Source organism: Crinia signifera, chromosome 6 (genome assembly GCF_055691185.1).
Source record: "Crinia signifera chromosome 6, ASM5569118v1, whole genome shotgun sequence".
Classification (NCBI taxonomy): Eukaryota; Metazoa; Chordata; class Amphibia; order Anura; family Myobatrachidae; genus Crinia; species Crinia signifera.
Window position 1 is genome coordinate 137,380,271 of NC_139222.1, and position 26,051 is coordinate 137,406,321.

Below are 26,051 nucleotides of genomic sequence, written 5' to 3' on the forward strand. Positions count from 1 at the left end.
AAACCAAGCTTGTAACATCACAGTTAGGAGCTGATTGGCCGGTGATAAAAAAAACACAGTTTATTTCTTCATCGAGTTTAATAAATCTATCCCTCAGTGCCATAGGGGCCTGGTTCAGACATGGGCACAGATTGCACAGCAAGTGTGTCTTTGGATGCACCTGAAGGCATAAGAAGCCCACACTCAGCAATGTTGAACAGGGCATCCAAAAATGCAGCATCGGATTACCATCGTGACCAATGGTTGCAGCATCGACCATGTGAAAAACCCTAAGAATGCTTAGAATCATCGCCTCATCTCCATTGCTAAAGTCAATAAATCTGCATCAGAAAATGAAAACGCTGACCTCCATTTAGGGTAGCGCCCCCCCCCATGCCACTAGGTCTCCCTCCACAGGTGGTTGCAGCATGTCAATCATATTGCAGCATTGGGGGCACTGCAGGTGATCCTGCAGAATTAGATCTAAACATGCACTGTACAAATCCTGCAACAACAATCGAAGATGTTTGGAAACCATTGTTTTTTTGTACATCTCTTAATGTTTCGGGAGTCTTTACAACCAAATACAACATCGGTTCATTACAATTACGGACAAGGAATATTTGGCAGCATACATAATAGGTATTTATTGGAGGTAAATGTAAGCTTTCTATTAACATATCTTGTTTTTCTGTGCATATAAATGCATTCATTTAGCTCTTGATACTATGCAGCTAATTAAATCAGATCTTATTGGTTACATTTACTAATAATAAAAAAAAGGTGATGTTGCCCATAGCAAGCATTCAGATTCTGTCTATCATTTTCTAGGATACAATAGAGAAATAATAGACAGAATTTGATTGGCTGCTTTGGGCAACGTCAATTTTTTTAAATTCTTTAGCGAAAACACAGGGAAACCTATGTGTTTTTGAGTTGGTGTCTTTGAAAAGGCAGCACTTATCAGGGATTTTGATCCGCCTGCCTTAGGCAGGGGAAAAAAAATTCCCTGATAAGCCAAGGCTCATGTCAGACAATTGGATAGCCCCCAGCAATAAAATATTCATGGTAAAATACCACAGGTAATTGGATACCCCCACTGTGGGGATAACAAATTTTCTGTATGCTGGGTAGCACACAGTTATGTGTCAGAATAAGCTTACACATGTTCTCACTAACCCTCATAAGCTTGCATAAGGATCGCCCTCATAAGGATGCAGCGTGAATAATACTCTAAAGTTAGAAACTATCTAAAGCTGGGTACACACTACAGCAACGCCATTCATTCCGATATGGGAACACACTGGACCAAATTATGTACGGAATGATCATGTTCCGTTCTTCATTAGAACAAATAAGGTCAGTAGCAATATTGCTAGGTTTGATGTGCAGCACAGTGGCATAACAATAGCTCTGCAAACCCCGCGGTGGCGGGGAGGCGCCAAGTAAGTGTGGGCGCCGGGGTCTGCGGGGGCTATTGTTACGCTACTTCTACCTGCCTTATCCCGCCGCCGTGTCTGTATTCGGTCGGGAGTCGAGACCGCAGATCTGCTAATGGCTCCTTATGAGTCAAATGTCCATCACAAAATGGCCACCCCCTTAGAGCAGACAGTTTTTTGAAATTCAAGTGTAGGCAGCGGCAGACTCCTCTAGCATCCTTTCAAACGTTCTGCTGTAAGGGGGTGGCCATTTTGTGATGGACATTTGACTCATAAGGAGCCAGGCGCCGGGACACAGATTAGTAGATCTGCTGTCCCAACTGCGGTCCCGATTGCGGTCCTGACTCCTGGTCGAATACAAAGGCAGCGGGGGAGGCAGGGTAAGAGGGGCACCGATATTTTCTGGTGGGGGGAGGGGGCGAAAAAATTGGTGCTACGCCACTGGTGCAGCACATCAAACTTTAGCCTCATACACACAAGGTGATATAAGAAACTGGTGTGGTTCATAGGGTCGACCACGGGAAGGTTGACATAGATTGGGTTAACCACTGAAGGTCGACAGACCTTATGTCGACACCCTGAAAAGGTCCACAGGTTCATTGGGTTGACACAAGCATTATGTCGACATGAGGAAGATAGGCAGTCAAAAGGTCGACATGGGCTTTTCACGGGTTTTATCCCACATGTCGACACAGTTGACATGGACATCGTATAGGTGCAGCGTGTCCCCTCGCATGGCTCACTGCACTTGAAATGCTTCGGGCACGGTGCCTCGCTACACTGGGCACACTATTTTATTCTCACTCCATGCTCTAGTAGATGGTAAGGCAGGAAATACCTCCTGTCCGCTCAAAAGAAATGTGAAACCCCATGTCAACCTGTGTTGACTGTCAACATTCCCCATGTCGACCTAGACCCTTGTCGACATTTTGAGTGTGTCGTCCTAAGGCCTATTGACCTTCAGAGGTCAACCTTATGTATGTTGACTCTCCTGTGGTCGACTTAGTGACCATAAACGATAATGAGCGATATCGCAAATGTTTGCACTTATCAGCGATATAGTTGATTATATCGCCCAGTGTGTCAGCTTGTAATGGTGGACGATGAGCAGTCCCACGGGTCGTTAATGACCCCCTCTGTAATGTGCATGTACAGACGAGGGAGTTAATTGTAGGTCTACAATTTCTAGGTTGACCACTAATGGTCAACAAGGATTAGGTCGACACCTAAAAATGGTCAACATACCCTAACAGAAGGTCGAGCCTGACAGGTTGACACAAGCTAAAGGTCGACATGAACATGGTCGACACTGAAAAGAACGACACATGCTACCACAGTGAACCATGCAAGATGACGTCGTACACTTATACGGTGTCAATTTGGTCATATGTCAACTTAGACATCGAAACTGTGAAAACCTTATGTCAACATTTTCAGTGTCAACCATGTTACTGCAGTATGTAGATCATTCTTAGGTGTCGACCTAGTCACTGTCAACCATTCGTGGTCAACCTAGTGATTGTTAACCTAGAAATTGCCTATCATCTATACAACACATCTGAGTGCAAAGCAGAGTCCTGTAAAAAAAAATATATATATATTAGTATTGCCTCTGTAAAGCAAAGTTATGCAAATAAGTAAGAAATGAATAATGTCAATGAAAGTGGATCAGTAATGTTTCTGAAAAAAGTGTTTTTATTGTTATGAATAATAATGAATAATAATGCTACACACAGCACATCACTTTCCCCGTCAGGGCAGCACAGTACATACATAATGCACTGACTTTTCCTGTCAAACCCCAAGTGAGAACGACAAAAGCTCAACAAGAGCAGAAACAAAAGGACGAAAGAAATTGCTGCATCTTTTTTTTTGTTTTGTTTTCTTTGAAATAATTAGTAGTTAAGTGTTTTCGGGGCTCGGATCCAAACATTATTCCCTAAATCCAGCCCTGACAGCCAGTCCTCGCTTGCTGTGTAGGCGGGGGGGCTGCTGTGCCTGTGGGACTGGCTGCAGCCAGTGGGAGGACAGCTGAGGGGATGGTTCTCCTTATACAGAAGGGGATGGCTTGTCAGGGCTTTAGGGGCAGGTGTAGCTGAATCGTGGAGCTGCTGCATTCTGTATCTGCCTATCTCTGCCTACAGCCATCAGCTTCTCAGGACCACAAGAATGGAAGCCCCACTGCTTGTCATCTTATGTAGCATAGTAAGTACAGGTTTTGCTTTCTTACCCAGTGTTCAGTCCCAATGCTTTACTGTACAGATTTATTTACTGTATGATATATATATATATATATATATATATATATATATATATATATATATATATATATATATATATAGCTGCCCTATATCTTCCCACACTTACTAATGTCTCTCTTTGCAAATATATACTTTATGTATATATGTACTATATATATATATATATATATATATATATATAGTACTATATATATATATATATATATATATATATATATATATATATATATATATATTGTTTGTTTAACTGAACAATGCATAACTGTTTGATTCTAATGTTTTTTTATTCTTCTGGGATGTCATAGTAGATTATCCAGCTAGCATCAATTGTCATTTCCTTTTTAGAAGTGTCATTTAAGGCTGACCCTGTAACTGACAGCCCTGTTAACACCACCCATGTGCTGATGTTGTCTTGCTACAGGATTTTAGAGAGCCTGTTACTTCATGCAGTTTTATTGTAGGTTTTTATAGTGTTGGTGGTGTAAAAAGAGATGGTCTGTGTTTATACACTGTATGCCTTGCAGTAAAGCTTTCTAGCCCAGATCTGCAGTGTATAAGGGTTTGGCTTGTGGATAATGCAGTGGTGATAATTACCTTCCTATTACTGCACACACAAAACCCTACATACTCAGATTTCAGTGGAAGCTGCACAATGCATGCCCTTCAATACACAATCTAGTCCCAAACCTTTCACCCCCCTCCCCTTGTAAAAATCCATTAATGGAATATATCAATTGGTTAGTTGGTGCATGGAAACTGTCACTCTGTCTCCTTTCTGCTGCTCCTCCTCCCCTCTATTGCTCTTGTTCATTTAGTGCCATATTCTGCATTTTATATTGTACAGTATTGCACCTGAGTGGGAAAGATATATATTCTGAGTACATTACCCTCACACATAACCCTTTCATAACTTAGTGGTCCCTCATTATAAATTGAATGCTGTGTGAGGGAATTAAAGTGCCCCCCCCCCCCCCCCCCTACCAATTCGATTTTCTTTTCTGTAGTTATAGAATTTAATTTATTATAAAAATATATAGTTTATATATCTGCCATGCAGGATCAGCTGTGATTGTAAACTCGGATTCCTTATGCACTTTATTAGAACTTCAGTTTAATACCTTGTTGGTTTTTTTAAAGCAATATTTTGATTCATTACATATTTAAATGCAGTTTTAATAATGAATGTCTTTATATGATTAGCAAACACCATCTCCGCAGACTGAATGGTAGATACTTCTGAAGCTTACCCCTGATGTACAGATTTTAGGGGTGTTGGTGGGAAGTAATGACATAATGATTTTTCTCTGCATGCTAAGTTTTGGCATTAGTGTGTTTTATACGGTGTGGAGATCTCACAGGAGCATGATATGGGAGAGGAGTTTTGGAAAGGGCGGTGATAGAGACTTCATCCAGATGGGCTGGGAAAGCTGTGGGACTGATCTGTGTTTATGAATTGGGAAGGAGTATTCTGAATGAATCCTTATGGAAGTGGGTGTTTCTGGGTTGGATGAAAAGGAGAGGTGCAGCTACTGTAGATACAATTTTAAAGTTGCGGAACATTTCATTTTTGGGGAGTGTTCTAGGCAGAGAGAGTTGGGAATGTAAAACCTGTGCACAATTTTAACATATGTTTGTTTCAAACACATTCTGAATTCTCAAAGCTTTATTTGTCTGATAAACTCTGACCAAGTGCACCAAAGCCTTCTGATCAGTCCTAATCTATCACCCAGAACTGTAAATATGGTAATTGCTATAACATTAATTTATACAACATGCCTCCTGTTCTCACTCAGGCTTACCTGCACTTAGGCTGTTAAAGGTAACACCTCCACCAGGCAGATCAGCTATTAAACACCTAGAAAAGTGCCCAACAGCATTTGGAATGATCAGGACCTTCCACCCTACATAACTGGCTACATGTGAATGTATAGATTATTTTTGTAAAATGTAAAAATGTTTTAACTGTACTATATCCATAATGGATCTGTATGTACAGCATAGTGCTACCTCTATATTAATCTCTGCATCATGTTACTTCTGTGGGTCGGTGACTTCTACATAGTTAACAAAGAATGCTTATCTGAAAAGGACTAGTGTGTACTAGTTCAGCTATAATTGTACTATCTACAATAGATTAATGATGTGGATGCCTAGCTAATGTCATGTATACAGAACAGTAAAAGTGAGCAAAGTGAATGGGTTGTGGACCAGCTGTGGTTGGGCTAGAGAGGAAGTACTGTAAGTGGCTTTATTTATGTAACTAAGTGGTAGATTACAACTTGGGGTTTTACAAGTACTGTAATTCATGACAGATTAGCGTAGCCTTTCCTCCATTGCAGCTGAGACTAAATGTCACTAAACTGCTGTGGGTATTTCAGTAATGTACGAGAGAAATGCTACTAGTTCTAGTGATTATTTCAGGAATGTCTAACAAACATAATGATATTTACAGGTCACAACACTTCAGAAGTGTCAATGTTCATTTTAATATAATGCATATTTTGACAAGTGATGCGTCAGAAGTACAACTAGATGAGACTGTGAGGAGTGATAGGACATGTGTTCTTTACATATAGGTAGGGGCACACACAGTGTTCGCTACTTTACTTTTCATGGGTTGCTATGATCCCATATAATTAACAAACAAATGATATTTTAGTGCTTTGTACAAGTCCACGGTTTCATGTTATAGGGCATATATAACATATTCTCTTTATCACTGGTTACAAATGATAAATGGCTCCAGCCAATCCCTAGTCATTTTCCCAACACATGGCAGTTAGTAGCTGATTAGACGGAGCGCCATTTATCATTCGTAACGAGCGATAACAGGAGTATCAATCATTGTGAAATCTGTCCCTATATTTAGCATGAAGAGAACTGTATAGTACACAAGTAAATATGAATCATATTATTAATCTAGTAAGCACGCTCGAATCAAGAGCTTCAAAGGCTAGTCTGCTACCTTCTGTGTTTGTGCATGTGTGAGAAAGAGATGTAGTTTCACTCTCTGCCAGCAGATGGCAGTGTTTCGGAGACTCACGGACACTAGACATATATATAGATGATACAAACTGAATCAAGGGTTTAGAAGCCTCTTTGCAGGCAATTATTGGTGTTCATTTCAGAAAACCCCCAACCACTGATTGGTGCACTATAATGATGCATTTATCCCTATAGTACCCACTGCTGTGTACGTAGGTTATCATACCAAATAACTGTCTATATGCTGTGTGTGTGTTCTTAACAGCATGAGGCAAAACTTGTTCATTTAGGTTTGAGTGGATACTCTTTTTATATTTGAATCCCCCTTTCCCCATAAAAGATCATTTCAGTGCAAAAAAAGTGTATTATACTGTCTATGCTAACACCATGTTGGGCCTCATTTATAAAATACAGTGGATGCGCAGTGTGAAACACCTGGGTGTGGTACAAATTGTCAAAATTTAGAATGCCAACATGAATGTTATGTTAATGTAAAAACTTGACATACACAATGTCAATATTGGCATAAAGTTGACATGGTCATCATGCAAACATTCGGCATGCCGATAATATTAACTCTACCCTAACTGCAGCCTAAACCTAATGCCAGGCATACACGGTCAGGTAAAATGCCTCTCAGACCTCTAATAATGCAAATATCTGGAACATACAGTACACTGTGAGATCTCTCACAGTCATATGTCACCTGATATTGGCACTCCGCCCCTGGGGAAATGCCACTTCTCTCTTTGCCATGTGAAGCATATTTACCTACTTTTAAATTGTCCTCTTTGGAAATAGAGGATAGGCAGGTGAGTCCCCCCGCAGGCTCTGGGAGAGTAGGCAAGTATGATGTGAAACTAACGGGGAAATTTCAATCCTTCTCCCACAGTAGGGCATACCATATGAAATCAGAGGGACATGCTGGACAATCTGACATGCCTGGCCAATCAATATTTTTGGATCAGCCATCTGCATATACACTGCAATTATCTGGCCCATATTGGGTGGATCTGCCAGATAATTGTAGCATGTTTGCCCAGCATAATGCTGAACCTAGCACAGACATGTGCAGTTGACATTATGCCATGTCAACATTCATTTTCACAGATCATATTCAGACGATGTCAACATTATGCCAAGATACCAACTACTTGGTATTTCACAGTTGCCCCACCCAACTCACAATATTAAGTAGACATGTGGGCAATGTTATTAAATATAAACTAAATCAAGGCACTGGAAGCTAATTTGCAGGCATTATTTGTGTTAATTTCAGGGACCCCTGATCACCAAATGGTGCACTATAATGAGTGTAGGATGAATATATATGGTATACGTTAAAAGTATACAGTAAAACTCCATGACCACCAGTTCCGGTACACCATCACTTTGCCCAACTCCTCCACGCATCCTTTCTCTGGCCACTCCTCCTCGCATGTGGTCCAAACGTCTGCTCATCCACAACTACCGCTACTGTATCTTGTTCTCTAATACTATGCTCTTTGGATGGAACTGAAGTCCACTTACACAAATTAAGATGGTCATTCAAATCTGATTTTATGCTGTACCGTAATATTTGTTTGGTAAATATAACTAGTAATTACTACTTATTCTATTAACCTGTATTGTTTACTTTCAGCTTCCTCAGTTTTTGAGATGAGGCATACTGTACTGTCAGTGTTAGCTAGATGTCTGGTTACACTAGTAACATTTAATGCTGTTTTTCTGGTTGAGTTCAGAGCAAGAGGTGCACCTGGGAGCAGGGCAGCCATCAGGGGAGTCTGTGGCGACTCCAGTCCCAGGCCCAGACAGAAAGGGGGTCCAGGACTGGAGTCAACCATTTCAACTTGTCATAGACAGAGTTCACATTTCTCTTGAAGCAATGTAGAGGTTGAAAAATGCGGTCAGTGCTGCCGACACCGGTGTTCTCCCCAGGCAAGCCGGGGGTTCAAAAAGAAGAAAAAGGGCCCTGCCTATTTTGTTAGTCCGGCCGGTACCCACAATTTTTTATGGCAGTTGGCGAATAAAGAAGACAATGGTTATTGCTGAAGCTCTGTTACATGCAAAAAGACTGTTAAGCTGAATAGCTACATTGCTAAACATATTCACATCACATGAAATTATACTGAGACTATTACACTGATGCACTCGTCCTCTTTTACACTTTATACCTAGGAGATAAAGTCAAGTGGTGATGGTGGATACACAAAGGAGTAGCAGCTGTATAAAGGAGGACACACACAGACATATATATATATATATATATATATATATATATATATATATATACAGGTCGAGTATCCCGTATCCGAATATCCGTTATCCGAATTATTCCGAAATACAGACATTCCAGAAAGTGAAAAAATTATTTTTTTTTGCTAAAAACTCACTGGGGACATTTGTAACAGCATCACTGGGGACATGATATGTAACTGGCACTATATATGTGCAAGACAATGATTGCTTGGCATTCAAATTCAGTGCTGAGATAGTACACACATTTTGTTTCACGTTTTGAAACCTTGTTTTTTGAACAATTAAAATATATTTGTGTGTATTTTATGTGGTAATAAAATATATTTGTGTGTATATTATGTGTTTATACAGCATAAATGCAAGATACTTCAAAATACATCATTGAAATATTAAAATATTCCGAAATACGGAATAATCCGTTATCCAAAATTCTCCTGGTCCCGAGCATTTTGGATAAGGGATACTCAACCTGTATATATATATTATATACCCTGTATACGGGATATAGGTATATTCTGGTGAAAGGTAGTGTTAAAAGTTAAGTGAGGAAACTCTTGTCAAAATCCTGGGCTTACCTTTGTAAAACATTAAATATCTTACAACAACATTCCTAAAAGCTGCTAATTACTCCACCCTAAATTACTCACAGGCTACTGACCTATAAGACACAGAGTAGGCAGTTGCACTGTAGCATGCATGACAGATACAATAGTAATGTAACAAGGTTCATACATTGTAAATAAATTAGCCTCAAAACGCATCCAATACACAGAGGGCCTGATTCAGAGTTGATCGTACTGTATATCCAAAATCTTTCTCAAATGGACAAAACCATGTGCACTGCATGTGGAGTAAATGTAACATGTGCAGAGAGAGTTAGGTGGTGATTCAGGTTGGTTTGCAAAGCACATTTGGGACCTGATTCTGGTTTTCTCAGTGGCACCAGAGACGCCACCCCACTGCCCTGCCGAATAGATTTGGGTGAGTTATTTTGTTTCTGTTTAGGGTAAATACTGGCTGCATTACACTGCAATATATATATCGGTTCGAAGTACACTCCCCACCCAAATCTAACTCTCTCTGCACATGTTACATCTGCCACACCTGCAGTGCACATGGTTTTGTCTGTTAGCAAACCAAATGTGTTTTGCAAACCATCCTGAATCACCCCTTAGATTTGCGATAATCTCTGAATCAGGCCAGAAGCACAATGACATAATATCAGCATGTAGCATTTATATAATGCACACCAAGCAATAGCTACACTGTAGCATTGCATAAAGTCTGTACTTGTGTATATCTGCAATGCTAATTCATACAGTAATGTACAAATACATGCATTCCTGTGATTTGATAAATGTATAGATTAGCAATGTTTAAAAATGTCTGTGGAATATTTACTTAGTTCTGCATATTGGAATAGGCATGTTTCTATACCGGAATTTGGCTTGTATTTTACACATAGGATATTCCTTGTTTTTGTGAATCTGGCTTACATTCTACACATAGAATCCTGATTCAGGACGGCTCGCTAGTCAGCATACATTCTCTGCCTAGCGAGCCCATAAACACTGCCTGGCATCTAGAGAATATCTGAATAGCTCCCATTGGCAGAGTTTAGTCCTCATTACCATAGGCGAATCTAGGGGGTGGTCCGGGGGTGCACAGGACCACCCATTTTGTAGCTGAGGGATGGGGCTTTCCAACGAGCCCAGCCTCGTGTCTCTAGCCCCCTGGGAACCAGAGATACGGGCAGGCAAAGCTGGAACGTTTTCCCTATAGGATAACATGGGACCCGCTAATTCTGACCCCCACCCAGTTCAACAGCTGCCAGTTCCCCCTTCGGAAGCTGAGGGATGGCGCTTTCCAACGAGCCCAGCCTCGTGTCTCTAGCCCCCTGAGAACCAGAGATACGGGCAGGCAAAGCTGGAACGTTTTCCCTATAGGATAACATGGGACCCGCTAATTCCGACCCCCACCCAGTTCAACGGCTGCCAGTTCCCCCTTCGGCATCACTGAAGCTCGAGGTTGATCTCAGTCGAACCCAAATTGCTGGGCCTTTAATCTGATACCAGGCTGGATCCATATGGGTTAATTGGTTCCTGGGATATTGAGGTTAAACCATTTTTTTTTTTTTCATTTCTAAAATGTAATTTCATGACTGTTCATGTTCTTTGAGGGCAGATTTCTCTGGAACCAAACAGCCCAGTTTCATGGGACCAAAATCATTTGAAGCCAACCCAAAAGTTCTGCAATATGACACTGGTCTCATGTAAATGGGTCAGTTGGTTCCAAAGATATAGCTGGTTGGTTAAAGAGGGGTAGGGAGAGGGGAGTGGTTGTCTCTCCCCCTCACACCAGAAAATGCAGGGATTAGGCTGGTGTATAAGGGGTCAGCCTGGGAATGTCACTGCATGCTCCTGGGACCATATTCCTGGGTAAATCCCTGCACTTTCTGAGTGAAAGGGGTATTATTTCAAACAGCCATGACCTGCAGTGCTCTGAATACAGCCGGGCTGTCAATGACTGTCATCCCTGCAGCTTCCGCTCCAATTCTTCTCCCCGCTTTCACCTCAGCCCCCCCCCCCCTTATCATGTGGTGCCGGCGCCCTCCCCCGACGTCACGCACAACAACAGCGCGCACAATATTTAAAATGTCCACTCGGCTAGAGGGGACACCAGGAGGGGAGTGGGAGCGTGCTCTACGCTGTACTCTGCTCCACTCCCCATAGAAGCAGCTGCACCGCTCTCCATCTCTCCCTGCAGCAGCAGCAAAGGCTCATATAAAAATTTACAGTAAGTGGCACTTTTGGGGGCATTGCTTATGGGACACTATAAGTGGCGGTATGTGGGGGCATTATGCATAATGTGTCGCTTAATGTGTAAGGGGCATTACGGTGTGCAGCATCATGTGTAATGGGTACTATGGTGTGCGGCATCATGTGTAATGGGTACTATGGTGTGCGGTATCATGTGTAATGGGTACTATGGTGCCATCAAGCAAGAACCCCCTAGCAATGAGCACGTAGGTAAGCAGCACTTATGTGGCAAATATGTAATGGGCATTACGGTTTGTTATATAGTATGTAATGGGCATCATGATGTGTGGCACAATGTGTAATGGGCATTATGGTGTGTGGCTTTATGTGTAATTGGCATTACGGTGTGTGGCTTTATGTGTAATGGGTATTACGAAGTTTGCTAAAATGTGTAATGGGCATTACTGTGTATGATCTAAAGTGTAATACCACACCCCTTTTTGTGATGCCACGCCTCCTTCCCATGAGGCCACACACCCTTTTTGCCGCGCGGCTACACCGCGCAAAGGTCCCCCTGCTATTATGTCTAGATCTGGGACCACCCATTACCATAATTCTAGATTCGCCTATGCTCATTACCCCCCAGTAACATCCACCAACCCACTCAGTATTAGTGAAGCCAGATGAATTCTGCCTGCACTAGCTTTACTGTTACTGGTAGCGACTTCCTATTGGAAGTCTTACCTGCTAGTCACTCTCATGACAGGCAGTCCCATTAGGAGGTGGACTTCCATGCTCCATGCGGGACCTCCAGTCTGGCCTGCAATAAGCAGAGTTGGCTAGCCACTCCCTTCCTCCCTAGTCGGCTTCTATGGTCTACAGCCGATGCAGTTCATCGAAGCCATGCTTTAGTGCATGCGCAGTACTGCATATGTGCATGGCCAGGGTATTTCAGTTACATTCTACAGTTGCTGGAACCAGGCAGCGTGGCTGGGACACAGCAGTAGGGACCTGCCAGATTGGCCAGTGACAGCCCCCCTCCTACACACAGTAGGAGCCACCACTGATAGCTCCTATACAGTTTAACTAAATCATCACAGTCATACTTCATAGATCTGTGCCAGCATGTGTGTTTTGTGCATGTGTATTCCTGTGTTTAATTGTGTAATCATGTGGATTTTTGGATGTCTGTACAGACTTATTATATTGATGAGCTTGAAAAAAACCATTGCAATGATTCAAAAATAAGTTAGTATCGTTGCAGTGTTTATTATCATGTCTATTTTGTACATTATATGTTCTCTAGTTAGTTAAACTGGGAGTGTGATAAATTTAGTTTTTAATTGCTTCCTGCTGGAGGCCATACTTATAAAGATTCTATTAATTTACTAATTTATGTATTGCATTTGTATATTTTAATTTTTGAAGAAAAGTTTCTGTAGAGAAAAGAGGCGTGGCCTGCATCTCACATCACTGAATCTCATGTACAAAATATATTGGATGCACCTTGCAAATCAATTTTAGCTTTTAGCCTGTGCAATGTACATTTACAGTAGATGCTCTGCCCAGTCCTTTGGTTTTTGTAGTGGGTTGTTGGACAGCGGTGTATTGCAGTGCATGACCAGAGACTACGGTGCATTACGGTGCATGACCAGGGACTATGGAGTATTACGGTGCATGACCACGGACTATGGTGTATTATGGTGCATGACCATGGACTATGTGGGATGCGGTCCACACTATGAAGGTTGACATGCATTAAGTCGACAACTGAGGGTCGACAGGGCATAGGTGGACACCTGAAATAAGTAAACATGGCTAAGGTAGGAACATGGTTGGAAGGTCGAGACAAGCATTTTGTGGACAATGGGATGGTCGACAGTCAAAAGGTCAACATGAGTTTTTCAGTTGTTGTTTTTTAGCCGACATGTGCCGACAGGCCATCCACTACAGCATGATGGGAGATTAAAATAGTGTGCTGAACACAGCAAGGCACAGTCCCCGAAGCATGGTGAGCGCAGTGTGCCATGCGAGGGGATGCGGTACACTTACACGGTGTCCATGCTGACCATATCAACATTTGGGTAAAAAAACGTGAAAAACTTGCGTCGACCTTTTGACTATCGACCTTATCTTTGTTGACCTTATGCTTGTGTCGATCTTCCGACCCTGGGCCTTAGCTATGTTGACCTAATTCAGGTGTCGACCTAAGGCTTTGTCGACTTTCATACAATCGACCCTATGACTAATACCTGGACTATGCTGCATTGAACAAAAAAAGTGTAATTGTCACATTAAAGTCCAAACCCCTTCCACTGTAGAACTAAAGGTGTAAGCTGTTATACTTGGACATTTTAACTTAGCAATAAGCACCCTCACTCTGCTAAACTCATATTCACCAGACCAGTGCCAAATTAGCATTCGCAGGTCTGCAAATGCCACTGTCTTTCTTAATAAATCCATGGAACTTGATGGAAATCTAGATTTAACAGCTCAAATTAAGGCTCTTGACGTCAGCTAATATTGTTATGCACCATGGATGTTTTGTTGTGACTTTGCAGTTAAAGTAGTTTGGGCTACAGCAGAAATTCTAGAAAGAGGAAGAAAAGGCACTTTCTTTACTAATAGTTAAATATCAATATTTAGATAAAATAGTGACAGATTTTGGGGCAGATGAAGTAAGCCTCAATAAGAGATAAATGCAAGGGTGATAAGGAGAGATAAACATCCAGCCAATCAGCTCCTTACTGACTTTTTTCAAACACAGCCTGTAAACATGGCAGTTGGCAGTTGATTGGCTGGACGTTTATCTCTCCTTATCACCCTTGGATTTATCTCTTGTTAAAGCTTAATACATCTGCCTCAATATATGCCATCCGATCTAGTATTCTATATCTCACAATGGGGCAGATGTATGAAGGGTCGTTATGGGGGAGAAGGGGTATCAGCGCACGTTATGTGAACTGATACCGCTTCTCCCCCATGTATGAAGGAGCCGAGATGCGGTAATGGGCAGGACGCTATGCGCCCCTGTCCATATCGGCGCTGCTATCAAAATGATAGCAGGCCGAATGTATGAACGGTCAGCACGAAGCCAGGTTTGGCTTCGCCAGCATCAGGCTGGCGAAGCCCTATCTAAACAGCAGGGACAGCGCTGTCCCTGGTGTTAGGTCTGGGCTGCGCTGGGGATCTCGCGTGAACAGCGAGATCCCGAGCATGCCCAGTGCGGCCGGCCGGGGACAGGAGATAGCGCATCAGTATTAACTGATGCGCTATCTCCAGAAAGGGACATCGCCAAAGGGGGGAGTTAACGCTCCCCCGCTTCGGCAGACAAGATGTTAATACATCTTGTCGATGTCCCTTCCTGCTTCGCCTCGCTATTGAGGCGAAGCAGGAAGTATCATAGCGGCGTGATAAGCGCTGCTATGATACATCTGCCCCAATGGGGCAGATGTATTAAGCCTTAACAAGAGATAAATGCAAGGGTGATAAGGAGAGATAAATGTCCAGCCAATCAGCTCCTTACTGACTTTTTTTCAAACACAGCCTGTAACATGGCAGTTAGAAGGCGATTGGCTGGGCGTTTATCTCTCCTTGGGGGAGATTCTCCAAGAATCTCCGCCCCCCTTCGCCGCCCATCGCATTTATAATTATCGCATATGTTCTAACATATGCGATAATTATAGCAAAGGACAGCTCTTGCTTTAAGAGCTGTCCTTTGCGGTGAGAGTCGCCGGGTCCCAGCAGGTCCCGGCGGCTCCCCCCTCCCTCCCACACTGCTGCGCCGGGCTTCTCCTCCTCCCTGCACCCGGAAGAGGATCAGTGCAGGGAGGAGGTCACAGGTCCGGGCAGCACAGAGCCGGGCAGCACAGCTCTGTGCTGCCTGGACACAGGTGAGGGGGGAGGGGGCGATGCGGAGCGGCGAGGGGGCGATGCGGGGCGGCAAGGAGGCGATGCGGGTTGGCGGGGGGGGGGGGGGGCGGCAGAGGGTTGTGGTAGAAGCCCATTGGCTTCTATTGGGAATCGCCAGATTTTTCTGGCGATGCCCCCCCCCCACCGCGGTAACCCGGCGGGGGATGCTTAAAGCATCCCAAAATGCGGTAAAAACCCAGATAACTGGGTTTTTACAGCATTTCTAGCTTAGAGAATCTCCCCCATTATCACCCTTGCATTTATCTCTTGTTAAGGCTTAATACATCTGCCCCAATATTATCTATCTCCCTGCATTGATAAATACACCTCTTGGAATAAATACCCAAATACATTGTATTATAGTTTTGTGTTCCTGTTATAGTACATCAGTGTGTGAGGTAAAATCGTATAATCCTGCTGAGGGTGTGAAAAGGGCAGGTACAAAAGACGCTAGAGGCAATGTGTGTTTACTAAGAACCTGCTGCGAACTGTGGTAAACTTGCACCTGCAGGTTGTCAGCGTCACTTAGGCCCTTATTCTGATTGATGCGGACTTTACCGCGTTCTTACGGATCGCGTCTTTACGGCGTCTGCGCATGCGTGGAGAACGCTACGCGCATGTGCCACGCCTTGACTCGGTACCAGTTCGGACAAAGCCCGTCCAAAACTGGTCACCGCAATCAGTCGGGAAATAGGGGCGTATTATGGGCGTCATGCGGAATGACACATGGGCGTAGTTTCAAAGTGGGCAAAACGGGGCGGAAACATGGGCGGACACGGGGGAGTACACTTATGTTGGGGGGCGTACATTCGGAAACCACTCCGAATGCACGCGAGCAAAAAGGGCTGAAATGTGCGGTGTCCACAAGTGTACTATTGCTTTGCGGACACCACTCGTTCATGCGGTAGGCGAACGTACGCCTAATGACTACAACCATTAACACCTGAACCCAATAACAATCTACTCCTTTACTCATTACTCACTAATAGGACGCTTGTCAGTGCTTTAATTGAAACCATTGCACTTCAATTGCTGTAAGGGTTAATGTGTGCTATGCATGTGTTAGGCATGCTTGTAAGGATATATTGGAATCTAATTGATTCCAATTCCAAATAAGCAGTTTTTTATGAGGATAGGTAATTGAATAAGTGGGTCATGTGATGTCTTGCAGAAGATACTTCATAGTGGGTTGTTTGGCGTAAATCCTCCGCTTACGTGCGGTAGCACCGCTTGGCTCCCGTTCGGATGCGGTATTCCCGAGCATACTCTGTAATACTCTGTAATACCGTGCCGAATCGGAGTGTTTCTCCCGCACACGCATGGTTTGTATGTCGTCCGTAAACACGCCCTGTTCTTAAAGAGTGAGTCCGTCCGAATGCGGAGGACACGTGGGCGTTTCTACGGACGATGGCCGCATGCGGCAAAACACCGTGGCGTGCGGACCGCTCCGTAAGAATGCGGGAATATCCGCACAGATCAGAATAAGGGCCTTAGTTATGTCAGTCAGGAGAGGGCCAAAAGCAGCTGTTAAAAGCACTGAAAGAATGTAAAAAATCTGAGGGAGGGACAGTGATCTGCTCTGCAGTTTGCACAAGTGACAGAGGTTTTGCAGGTGACACTTTGGAGAGAAGAAGTGCAGGTGTATTTAAGGTAATGAATTCTCAAAACATGATATCACTGCTGTGACATTGAATTCAATTGTATTACAAGAACATTCTAAAACATGGGGGGGGGGGGGATTCAATAGTTTTTTTCCCCACATATTTTTTATTGAAGCAATGTATCGCTCAAAACTCATTATACATTAGATGGACTATAAACATGGAATCATGTTACTTTTAAGATTAATAAATAAAGGTTTTTGCTAAAGCAAATCTTCTTTGTCAAAAATGTATACATATCCAAAGGTTATTCAGAACATACTACAATGGTTGGTTTACAATTATATAATTACTGTGATCTTCTCCCCCACCCAAAATGAATACATTTAAATATTTCCAATAGCACAAGTAAGTTTTATGCAGAACATACTGTAAATGAGTTACAACACGGCTGGTTACAACATGGCTGGTTACAACATGGTTACAACATGGTTACAACATGGCTGGATAATTACATAGGTAAATTGATATATTCTAATGACTATACAGAACATGGGATCACGTATGGATAGGTGGGTCACTTCCTAAAGCCCTTGTCATGTACCTGGATTCGGTATGAAATCCCGACGGTCAAAATCCCGACAGGGTCAAAATCCCGAATGGGTCATAATACCGACAAGGACAAAATCCCGACAAGGTCAAAATCTCGACATTTAAAATCCCGACATGGACAAAATCCCGACATTTAAAATCCAGAGAAGGCCAAAATACGACATATAGAATGTACAGGTGAAACAGGTGAAACATGACATGGGTTTTTTCACCTTTTTTTACCCGAATGTCGACACGGTCGACATGGACACAGTTGGAAGTGAACCGCAGCCCCTCGCATCGGGCACGGTGCCTCGCTGCACTTGGCACACTATTTTATTCTCCCGCCACGCCCTAGTGGATGGTAGGGCATGAAATACCACCTGTCGGCACATGTCGGGTCAAAAAAAAGTGAAAAAACCCATGTCAACCTCGCGACCTGTCGACGGAAAGTCATGTTGACTGTTTCACCTGTACATTCTATATGTCGGTATTTTGACCTTGATCCATGTCGGGATTTTTCAGGATTTTAACCTTGTCCGGATTTTGTCCTTGTCGGTATTATGACCCATTCGGGATTTTGACCCTGTCGGGATTTTGACCGTCGGGATTTTGACTGCATCCCTTGTAAATAGGTGTGAGGGACACATTTCAACTCAATGCATCCTGAGGAGATGAGCTGACATATGTGGTAAGTCGTCAGGTTTAGCAGTTTTGCGTGGCTAAACTGGGTACTTCTGGGTATGCACGTGGTGTTCACGCCCTATTGGAGGGGTCAATTTAATTGCTCTATTACATTTGGGTGTCCACAAAACAACACAATTGCTCCCCTTATGTCATACCTACTGTACTGATATTTTTCAATGCAAATCGGAAAATAAAGTGTAGCATGATTCTGAAACACTAAGTCACCCCCAAACCCTCTTCATTGTTATACAAAGACACAAAAATGGAAAAAATACTTATCTTTCCTATTACTCAAAGCCTGGTGCCATGTAGCAATAAAATGAGGGCAAGCAATATTTTTGCCCTCCCTCGATAGCTCTTTCAAATGTTAGGTTACTCCAATTGTTAGGTAACAAAGTCTTATCTAATAAGTGTGATGGTAAAGATTTATCCTATTTATTTATTACCAGTGATTTATAAAGCACACACATATTCTGAAGCGATGTACAGGGAATATTTGTCCATTCACATACAGTCAAAGTCCCTGCCCCAGTGAAGCTTACCATCTATATTCCCTACTACATGTACATTCACAGTCATGCTATGGTTAATTTTGTTGGGAGCCAATTACCCTCCTAGTATATTATTGTATTGTGGGAGTAAACAGATTACTCAGAGGTATTCCAAGAAAGCACGTGAAGAATATACAAACTCTACAGCCCCAATGCTGTGTGGCAATTCCACTAACCATTACACCATCTGTGCTGCCCAACAGAGGCCACCAGCACCTATGGTATTAGGTTACTCTTCTCATTAGGTAACAAAGCTGAATATAATCATTTTCATGGTAAAAATGTATCTTCCAATAATTACCAAAATCCTTTAGGTTGTCATCAACTTAACTTACAGTGAGTAATATTGAAATGATTATAAACAAAAATCTAATATTTTTATAGTTTTAAGAAGTCATAAATAACAATGATTATTTAAATGTACCACCCAGACATCCCTTTGATAACAAATGATCAATTATTCTGTTGGATCAAACTAGCCATTGAAGTGAAACATGTAAATAACTTTAGATATCTACAATGAATAAAAAACAAGAATAAATCCATGTTGCTACAGAGGATACACTCATATACAGTATATACAGTAGCAAAGTTTGAAAGTCAAATAACATATCCAAAGATAGTACCAACCACAAAGATACCACTAGGCAAAACTTGAATGTAACCACAATGGGGACATTGTATCAGGCCATTCATCCTTGTCATGCAGTAAACCATATATTTAACCCTTTTAGTCTAGAAAGATGTGCCTGATTTCTTCTTTAAGCACAGTATGTTCATGCACCAGGAGCACTTACACAGCAACATCCCTTTTCTTTTACGCCAGGGATTATATTTGATTAAGAGCGGTTTCTACAAAGTCGGCAACCTCTTTAACTATGTCCCTTTTGTTCTACACTATTATCTGAGTAATGCTGCAAGATGACTCAAGTCTGCTTTGAGGCAGACAAAATGTCAGGGGTTTTGCTGTAGGCTTATTATAATTTCTGCTTTTAAGAAACCTTTCCAGCAAGCCACATGAATGTAATTGTAATTTTCACAGGCATTCTTATTACGGTACATATTCCATGTATTTATGTGAGTGGAATTTGCCATACATCTTTCTTGGCTTAAGTTAAATTAATATTGGTCATGTACTTCAGCGCAACAGCACCACCAGTGGCTTTACTATGAAAATCAGTCAAATACTTTAGTAACTTAAGTTTCTTTGTTTTGTTCAGGATTGTTTATATAATGTTAATTATAAGAGGGGGCAGGCAGGTAAGGCTGTAGGGACTGGTGGGCTTAAGATGATAGAGGATAAAATATTGCCCAGCAGAGGATGCTTACAGTATGGTGCAGTAAAGTTGTCTTGTATAAAAGAGGTACAAATAACATACATCATACATACACAATATGTACAATTTTATTACCAGCCACTTAAGACATAAATAGGCTGACTGTATTGCATTTCACTGGAGATATTAGGGCAAAGTCTGGCATGTACGAAACAACTGGACACACACAAAGCTGCAAGTAAGGTTCCGGCATATGTTCAGAAGTATTTTTTATATCAGATTGGTGTATATAGAAAGCCAGCTATGCTTGGACATTTTTGCTCAAATAGACAAAACCATGTGCATGCATCGCAAGTGGGGCAAATGTAAAATGTGCAGAGAGAGTTAGATTTGGGTGAGTTATTTTGTTTCTGTGCAGGGTAAATACTGTCTTCTTTTTTTTACACTGCAATTTAGATTTCAGTTTGAACACACCTCACCCAAATATATTTCTCTGCCCCACCTGCAGTGCACATTGTTTTGCCTATCAGAGAAAGATTTTGATTTTGATATGATTACTGAAAAACCGCAACAGATCTCTTGGCTTCCTAGTAAAACGAAAAAAAATCCCATATTTCAAGCATGCACCTTGGATTCTAAGGTGGTCTTTGTGGATGCCATGATGATACTGGGGTACCTATTTTCATCTCTGTCCATGCTGGCCAGGGATCCTCAGCAGGTTTAATTAGATGGGTTGCCATTAATTCTAGTAGATTCAGTCTGGTCTCTTCAGCAGTGGTTTGTTCTCCTTAAGAGAATGCTGGCCAATGTTCTTTACTGGCTTCCTCTCTGACAAGAGAGGCTGCATCAGCGCCCCTGTCACTCCAAGATTTGTCTAGTCTGGCTTTGACATAATGGTTCTTGAGGACGTGTGATTTTTCTGGGTTGTTTACCATGATTCAGGTTTATAAGCTGGTAACTTCTTGAATTTACCATGGTATCTGAAAGCTTTACATATCATGGTGCAAGCCTTGGGGTCTCTTGGCTGCTGTTCTCTTGGCGGCATCCCCTTGTTATTTTTCCTACCGACAAGGTAGTTTTTTTTTAACAGAAGGTTGTTTCAATTTTCCACTTGAATCAGGATATTGTTCTTCTGGCCACTCCGTGGGAAGCCTCATCTACTTTCATACTCTTATGTTTTGTGTATGGTGTCCATGCTTTTTGGATTTATAACGACTATACATCTTCAATTTGGCATGTGGATTCCCTTTTAACTTAAGTTGATGCACAAAAAAAAGGTTGGCTGGCTTGTTCCATTGCAAGGCAGATTACATCTACTATTCATCAGTCTTACAAATCTTCAGATAAATCTGTTTCAGCTTCCATCTGGGCTTAGTCTACTTGTGCTGTTGGGGCTTTTTGGTGGTATGCCATGTAGCCTCAGTGTAGAATTTGTGAAGAGCAGTGACCTGGTCCTTTGTACATAACTTTCCCAATTTTTCCCTGTTCCATACATTGGGCTTCATCAATGTTAGCTTTGGACATATAGGTCTATGTGTGGTATTTCAATTTCCCCCCATTAGTCTTACTTTGTGAAGTCCTTTAGTTAAGACTAGTGTTCCAAAGATAGCATGTAAGAAGAAATTATATTTTATTTGTACCCACCATCTTCCTTAAACTTCCTTGGAGGACACTGCAATGCCTCCCTGGTTTTTTTTCTATGTTCTGTTTTTAGTTTTTTTTAGTTGTTAAAAGATTTAGTTGTTCTCTCTCCTTGCACCTTTGTTATGCAGAAACTGAGGTCTAGTGGAGAAGGGAGGGGGTTAAAGTGGGGGCAGAGTTTACTTTTAACCTGCAAGTGCAGCGATTTTCAACCTTTTTCAACTTCTGGCACACCACACATGATTTTAAAATTGCCAAGGCACACCATCAGACATCCACAGGAAAAAAAAAAAACCCATCAGGCCCCATATGAAAAAACAATCACACTGGTCCCCCCAGGGAACAAAAATAAAATACTTTGGCTCTCAGATGAAAACAGTAGACCAGTGAATAACCGTTGAACTGGTGGATGTGGTTGTAAACTGGTGTGGACATCTCTAGATCTGGTGGCAAGCGCAAGGCACACTAGTGTGCCACGACACAGTGGTTGAAAAATGCTGTGTAAGCTCTTCTACCAAAAGTCAAGACATTGGTGTCCCCAGTTAAATTATCAGGAAGGGATTTTATGGTGAGTAGAAAATCTAATTTATGCATCAATTATGTGAAGTTTGCTGGTTTTTTAGGGTGGATTTTTGGCTAAAATTCAACTACTATGATATTTTTATGATCTATTATCTTCAATAATAAATTTCTTGAATACAGTGAGAGCAGTATTCATGGTATATTATATATAAAATATATTTTATATCTACCACATATTTTATACTGGAGCCTGTTGGTCTCTTATCAGTCATTTCTGCAAAAATTGCCTAAAAGAGATTGATATGCGCACAAAATTCCTAAGGCGGTCACATCTTGTTCTTCATTTTCTTCTTGAATAGCTTAAGAACTTTTATCCTGCAGCTGTTTAATTTCATAGTCTTACCTTGTAAAAAATGAACCCAGTCTTTTCTAATAATAGTCTTTCTTAATAAGGTCTTATTTTTTCATTATATCTTAACTACGGCGTATTAGATATTTTTTTTAACCAACCATAAATTAGCTTATTATATTTTGTGGATTTTTAAATGTGCTTCCAGCTAAATATTATGACAAGTTTTCATTTATAACACTCAACTTGTAAGTAGGACATGATGACCCTATCCTATAATTAATTTAATTGTGCCATATAAATAAACTTAGAGTATTATTACTTGATATATCTTATCCCTAAACGTACTATTATTCTAAATACAGCTACATTATAATCATCTATATATATATGTGTCTAGTGTCCGTGAGTCTCCGAAACACTTCCATCTGCTGGCAAAGTGTGAAACTACATCTCTTTCTCACACATGCACAAACATAGCAGGTAACAGACTAGCTTTCGAAGCTTTTGCTTCAAGTGGGCTTACTAGTAACATATATTTATGTCACTTCTTCCAATACATCTTATTACTCCATATACATGCTCTTTTTACTTTCTATTTTTTCATATAAACTTTCTATATAAATCCCCAAACTTCACATAACCTTTTCTTGCTGTATATGTTCTCTTTTACATCATGTAACATCACTATTACTGTTCCTATTTCTCCTTGTAATCTCTCTCCCTTTAACTCCTCCTATTGCTCCATATAACCTCTCACTATAACTCCTACCTTTACCACATCTTACCACTCAGTTTAACAGCCCCCTAAAACTACCCTAACATCTGCATATTACTCCCCAATTACTTAGTATTTAATACCTATATCAGCAGCTATTACTACGCAAAACCTTATACATTGGGGAAAATGTATCATATCTTGGTGAAAAGTGGGGACAGATATAGGGCGAGATGTAATAGGGTGCGATTTGCTAGATAGCGTCTCGTGGCGTGATGACGGGACTGGTGTTAGAAACACCAGCCCTGCAAAGATGAAGCCAGCCCCATCTGTAGATGCGATTTTTGAAGTGCAATTTTTTGGTCACGGCAAAACGTGATATTTACTGCAAATCGCACACTTCTACATGTGCGATTTTCAGTAGGCATATAATTTTGGTAATTTATTTTAAATTGCACATTCAAAAAATAGCACCCTCACTTACAGTACCAACTAATCAGCTTTTACCTGTCATTCTTTAAACACATCTTGATGTCTGCCAGCAGCTGATTGGCTGGTACTTTAGCTCTCTCTCCACTTTATCTCCCTCCAAAACTTGATAAATCTCCACTCTAATTCCTCCTACTGTATTATCCTATAAAGCTCTCAATGTGAGCTTTACAGGATACCACCCCTCTTTATCTCTCTGTGACCCCTATTTATCTCTTTGTGACTCTTCCTTTTATGCTTAATGTTTGTATGAAACTATGAATCCTCCTAAAATCCTATTTTTACTTGTCTTATTACTCCAGTCATCTCATAACTGCTTTCATAACTCATTAAAACTTCTCTGACTATATATAACCCCTGTCTGTTACTCTTTCTCTTACTCAGTGTAACAAGAGATGAGCAAATGATGAATTGATCATTATAAGTAACATTGAGAGGTTTGAATTGCAGCATTTACCTCATATTTCTATATAACCTTTTTATATATAAATTTCTGCTAAAACCTCTCCATCTATAAATTATGAAGCACATGACCCCTGCTCACAGTTTATCATACTTGTGATGAACATGTGTGCATTCATGCTATACCTGGAACATAATTTCCCTTCTTTGAGAGTTTTTATACCACTTGTTCACGGATTCAAAGCCCTATGATCTTTGGCGGTGTATGAACTTTGATGTGGATCATGTGTGAGAGGGAGAGCTCACAGTGGGGGACATGTGCTTCTCATATATCGCATTAAGGAGAGGGTGACCCCATGCAGCCGGGCTTGGAATTAGAACCTTATTGTTAGTTTTTCTTCATCTCAGAACCATTAAGTGAGCTATTTAACATGCTGGTTTATAACTGTTGTTCTGTATGGTGCATTTGATGAATTCAATCATGATCAGATCCAGATAATTTCATACATTGCATTAAAATGGATACAGGTTACGCTGCCAAACTCTCATCCAGCTATCTTATGCTTGCTGAGAATGAACAGCACACAAAGCTTTCCTATTCTGATGACACTGACAAGGGAAGGCAGGAAAATGGTTTTCATAATAGTTATAAGGACCACATTATAATAACTCAGTGTATGGACTGCAAACATTGGGCGGACCAGGAGCACAGCATGCTGGGTTTTTGGATTGTCTCTGTTTGAAGTCAGTTCAGTGAGAACTAACAGTGCGATCCACATAGTTATCTGTGGATCATTACTCTTAGATGTGTTGAAACTGCACATATCTTTCTGTGAACCTAATATGAGGCAACAAACACAATACATGTACAAAACACTGTGACAAAAAAGAATTGGCACCCCTCTCCATTTTTCCACATATGTGGGAGGAGCATGACAAAACTGATTTCATAGCAGATAGCTCATCAATAAAGTGTCTGACTGTAATACCACAGGTGATGGGTTTGAATCCTGGGTATGTCAGCATCTTGAAATGTAATAAAGTAGAGCGTGACTGAATAACAAAGATCTCTGAGGTTATGGTCATGAATGTCGTACAGGTATTAGTGACAGAAGGTATGGTGGAAGGAGACGGGTAGTCGTGAGATGACAGGCTTCAAAAGAGAGTGGAAGCTACAAGTGAAAGTAATTAAAACCTATACAAACAACCAATAGGACCTTTGGCCTTGATAAAAAGAAGCATAGCCTGGGATCAGATTTGCTCAAATTTAGAGGGACAGATTTATTAAAGCTTGGGTAAAGATAAAGTGGAGAAAATACATTGGAGAGTGATAAAGCGGTCTATTTACTAAGCCTTGGATGAAGTGAACAGAGGTAATGTATCAGCCAATCGGCTCCCAACTACCATGGCAGAGGCTGTGTTTGAAAAATGACATTTAGTAGCTGATTGTCTGGTACTTTATCTCTGTTCACCTCATCTCCGTCCAAGCCTTAGTAAATAGACCCAAAAGTACCATCTAATAAGCCTCCAGCTGTCCTTTTTCAAACACAGCCTATAAAATTGTAGTTAGTGGCTGATTAGTTGGTAATTTATGTCTCTCCATTTTATTACTCAAGCATTGATATATAC

General features: G+C 41.4%; 1 protein-coding gene across 1 annotated transcript in view; it reads left to right on the top strand.

The window, feature by feature from the left end:
* The first annotated feature begins 3,466 nt into the window (after positions 1 to 3,466).
* The window catches only part of NGFR (nerve growth factor receptor), a 77,469-nt gene continuing 54,884 nt past the window's right edge, over positions 3,467 to 26,051 (top strand). The window contains exon 1 of the mRNA XM_083147331.1: positions 3,467 to 3,623. Coding sequence (XP_083003457.1) covers positions 3,588 to 3,623 — 36 coding nt within the window. The 5' untranslated portion in view covers positions 3,467 to 3,587. The remainder of the gene's footprint in view (positions 3,624 to 26,051) is intronic.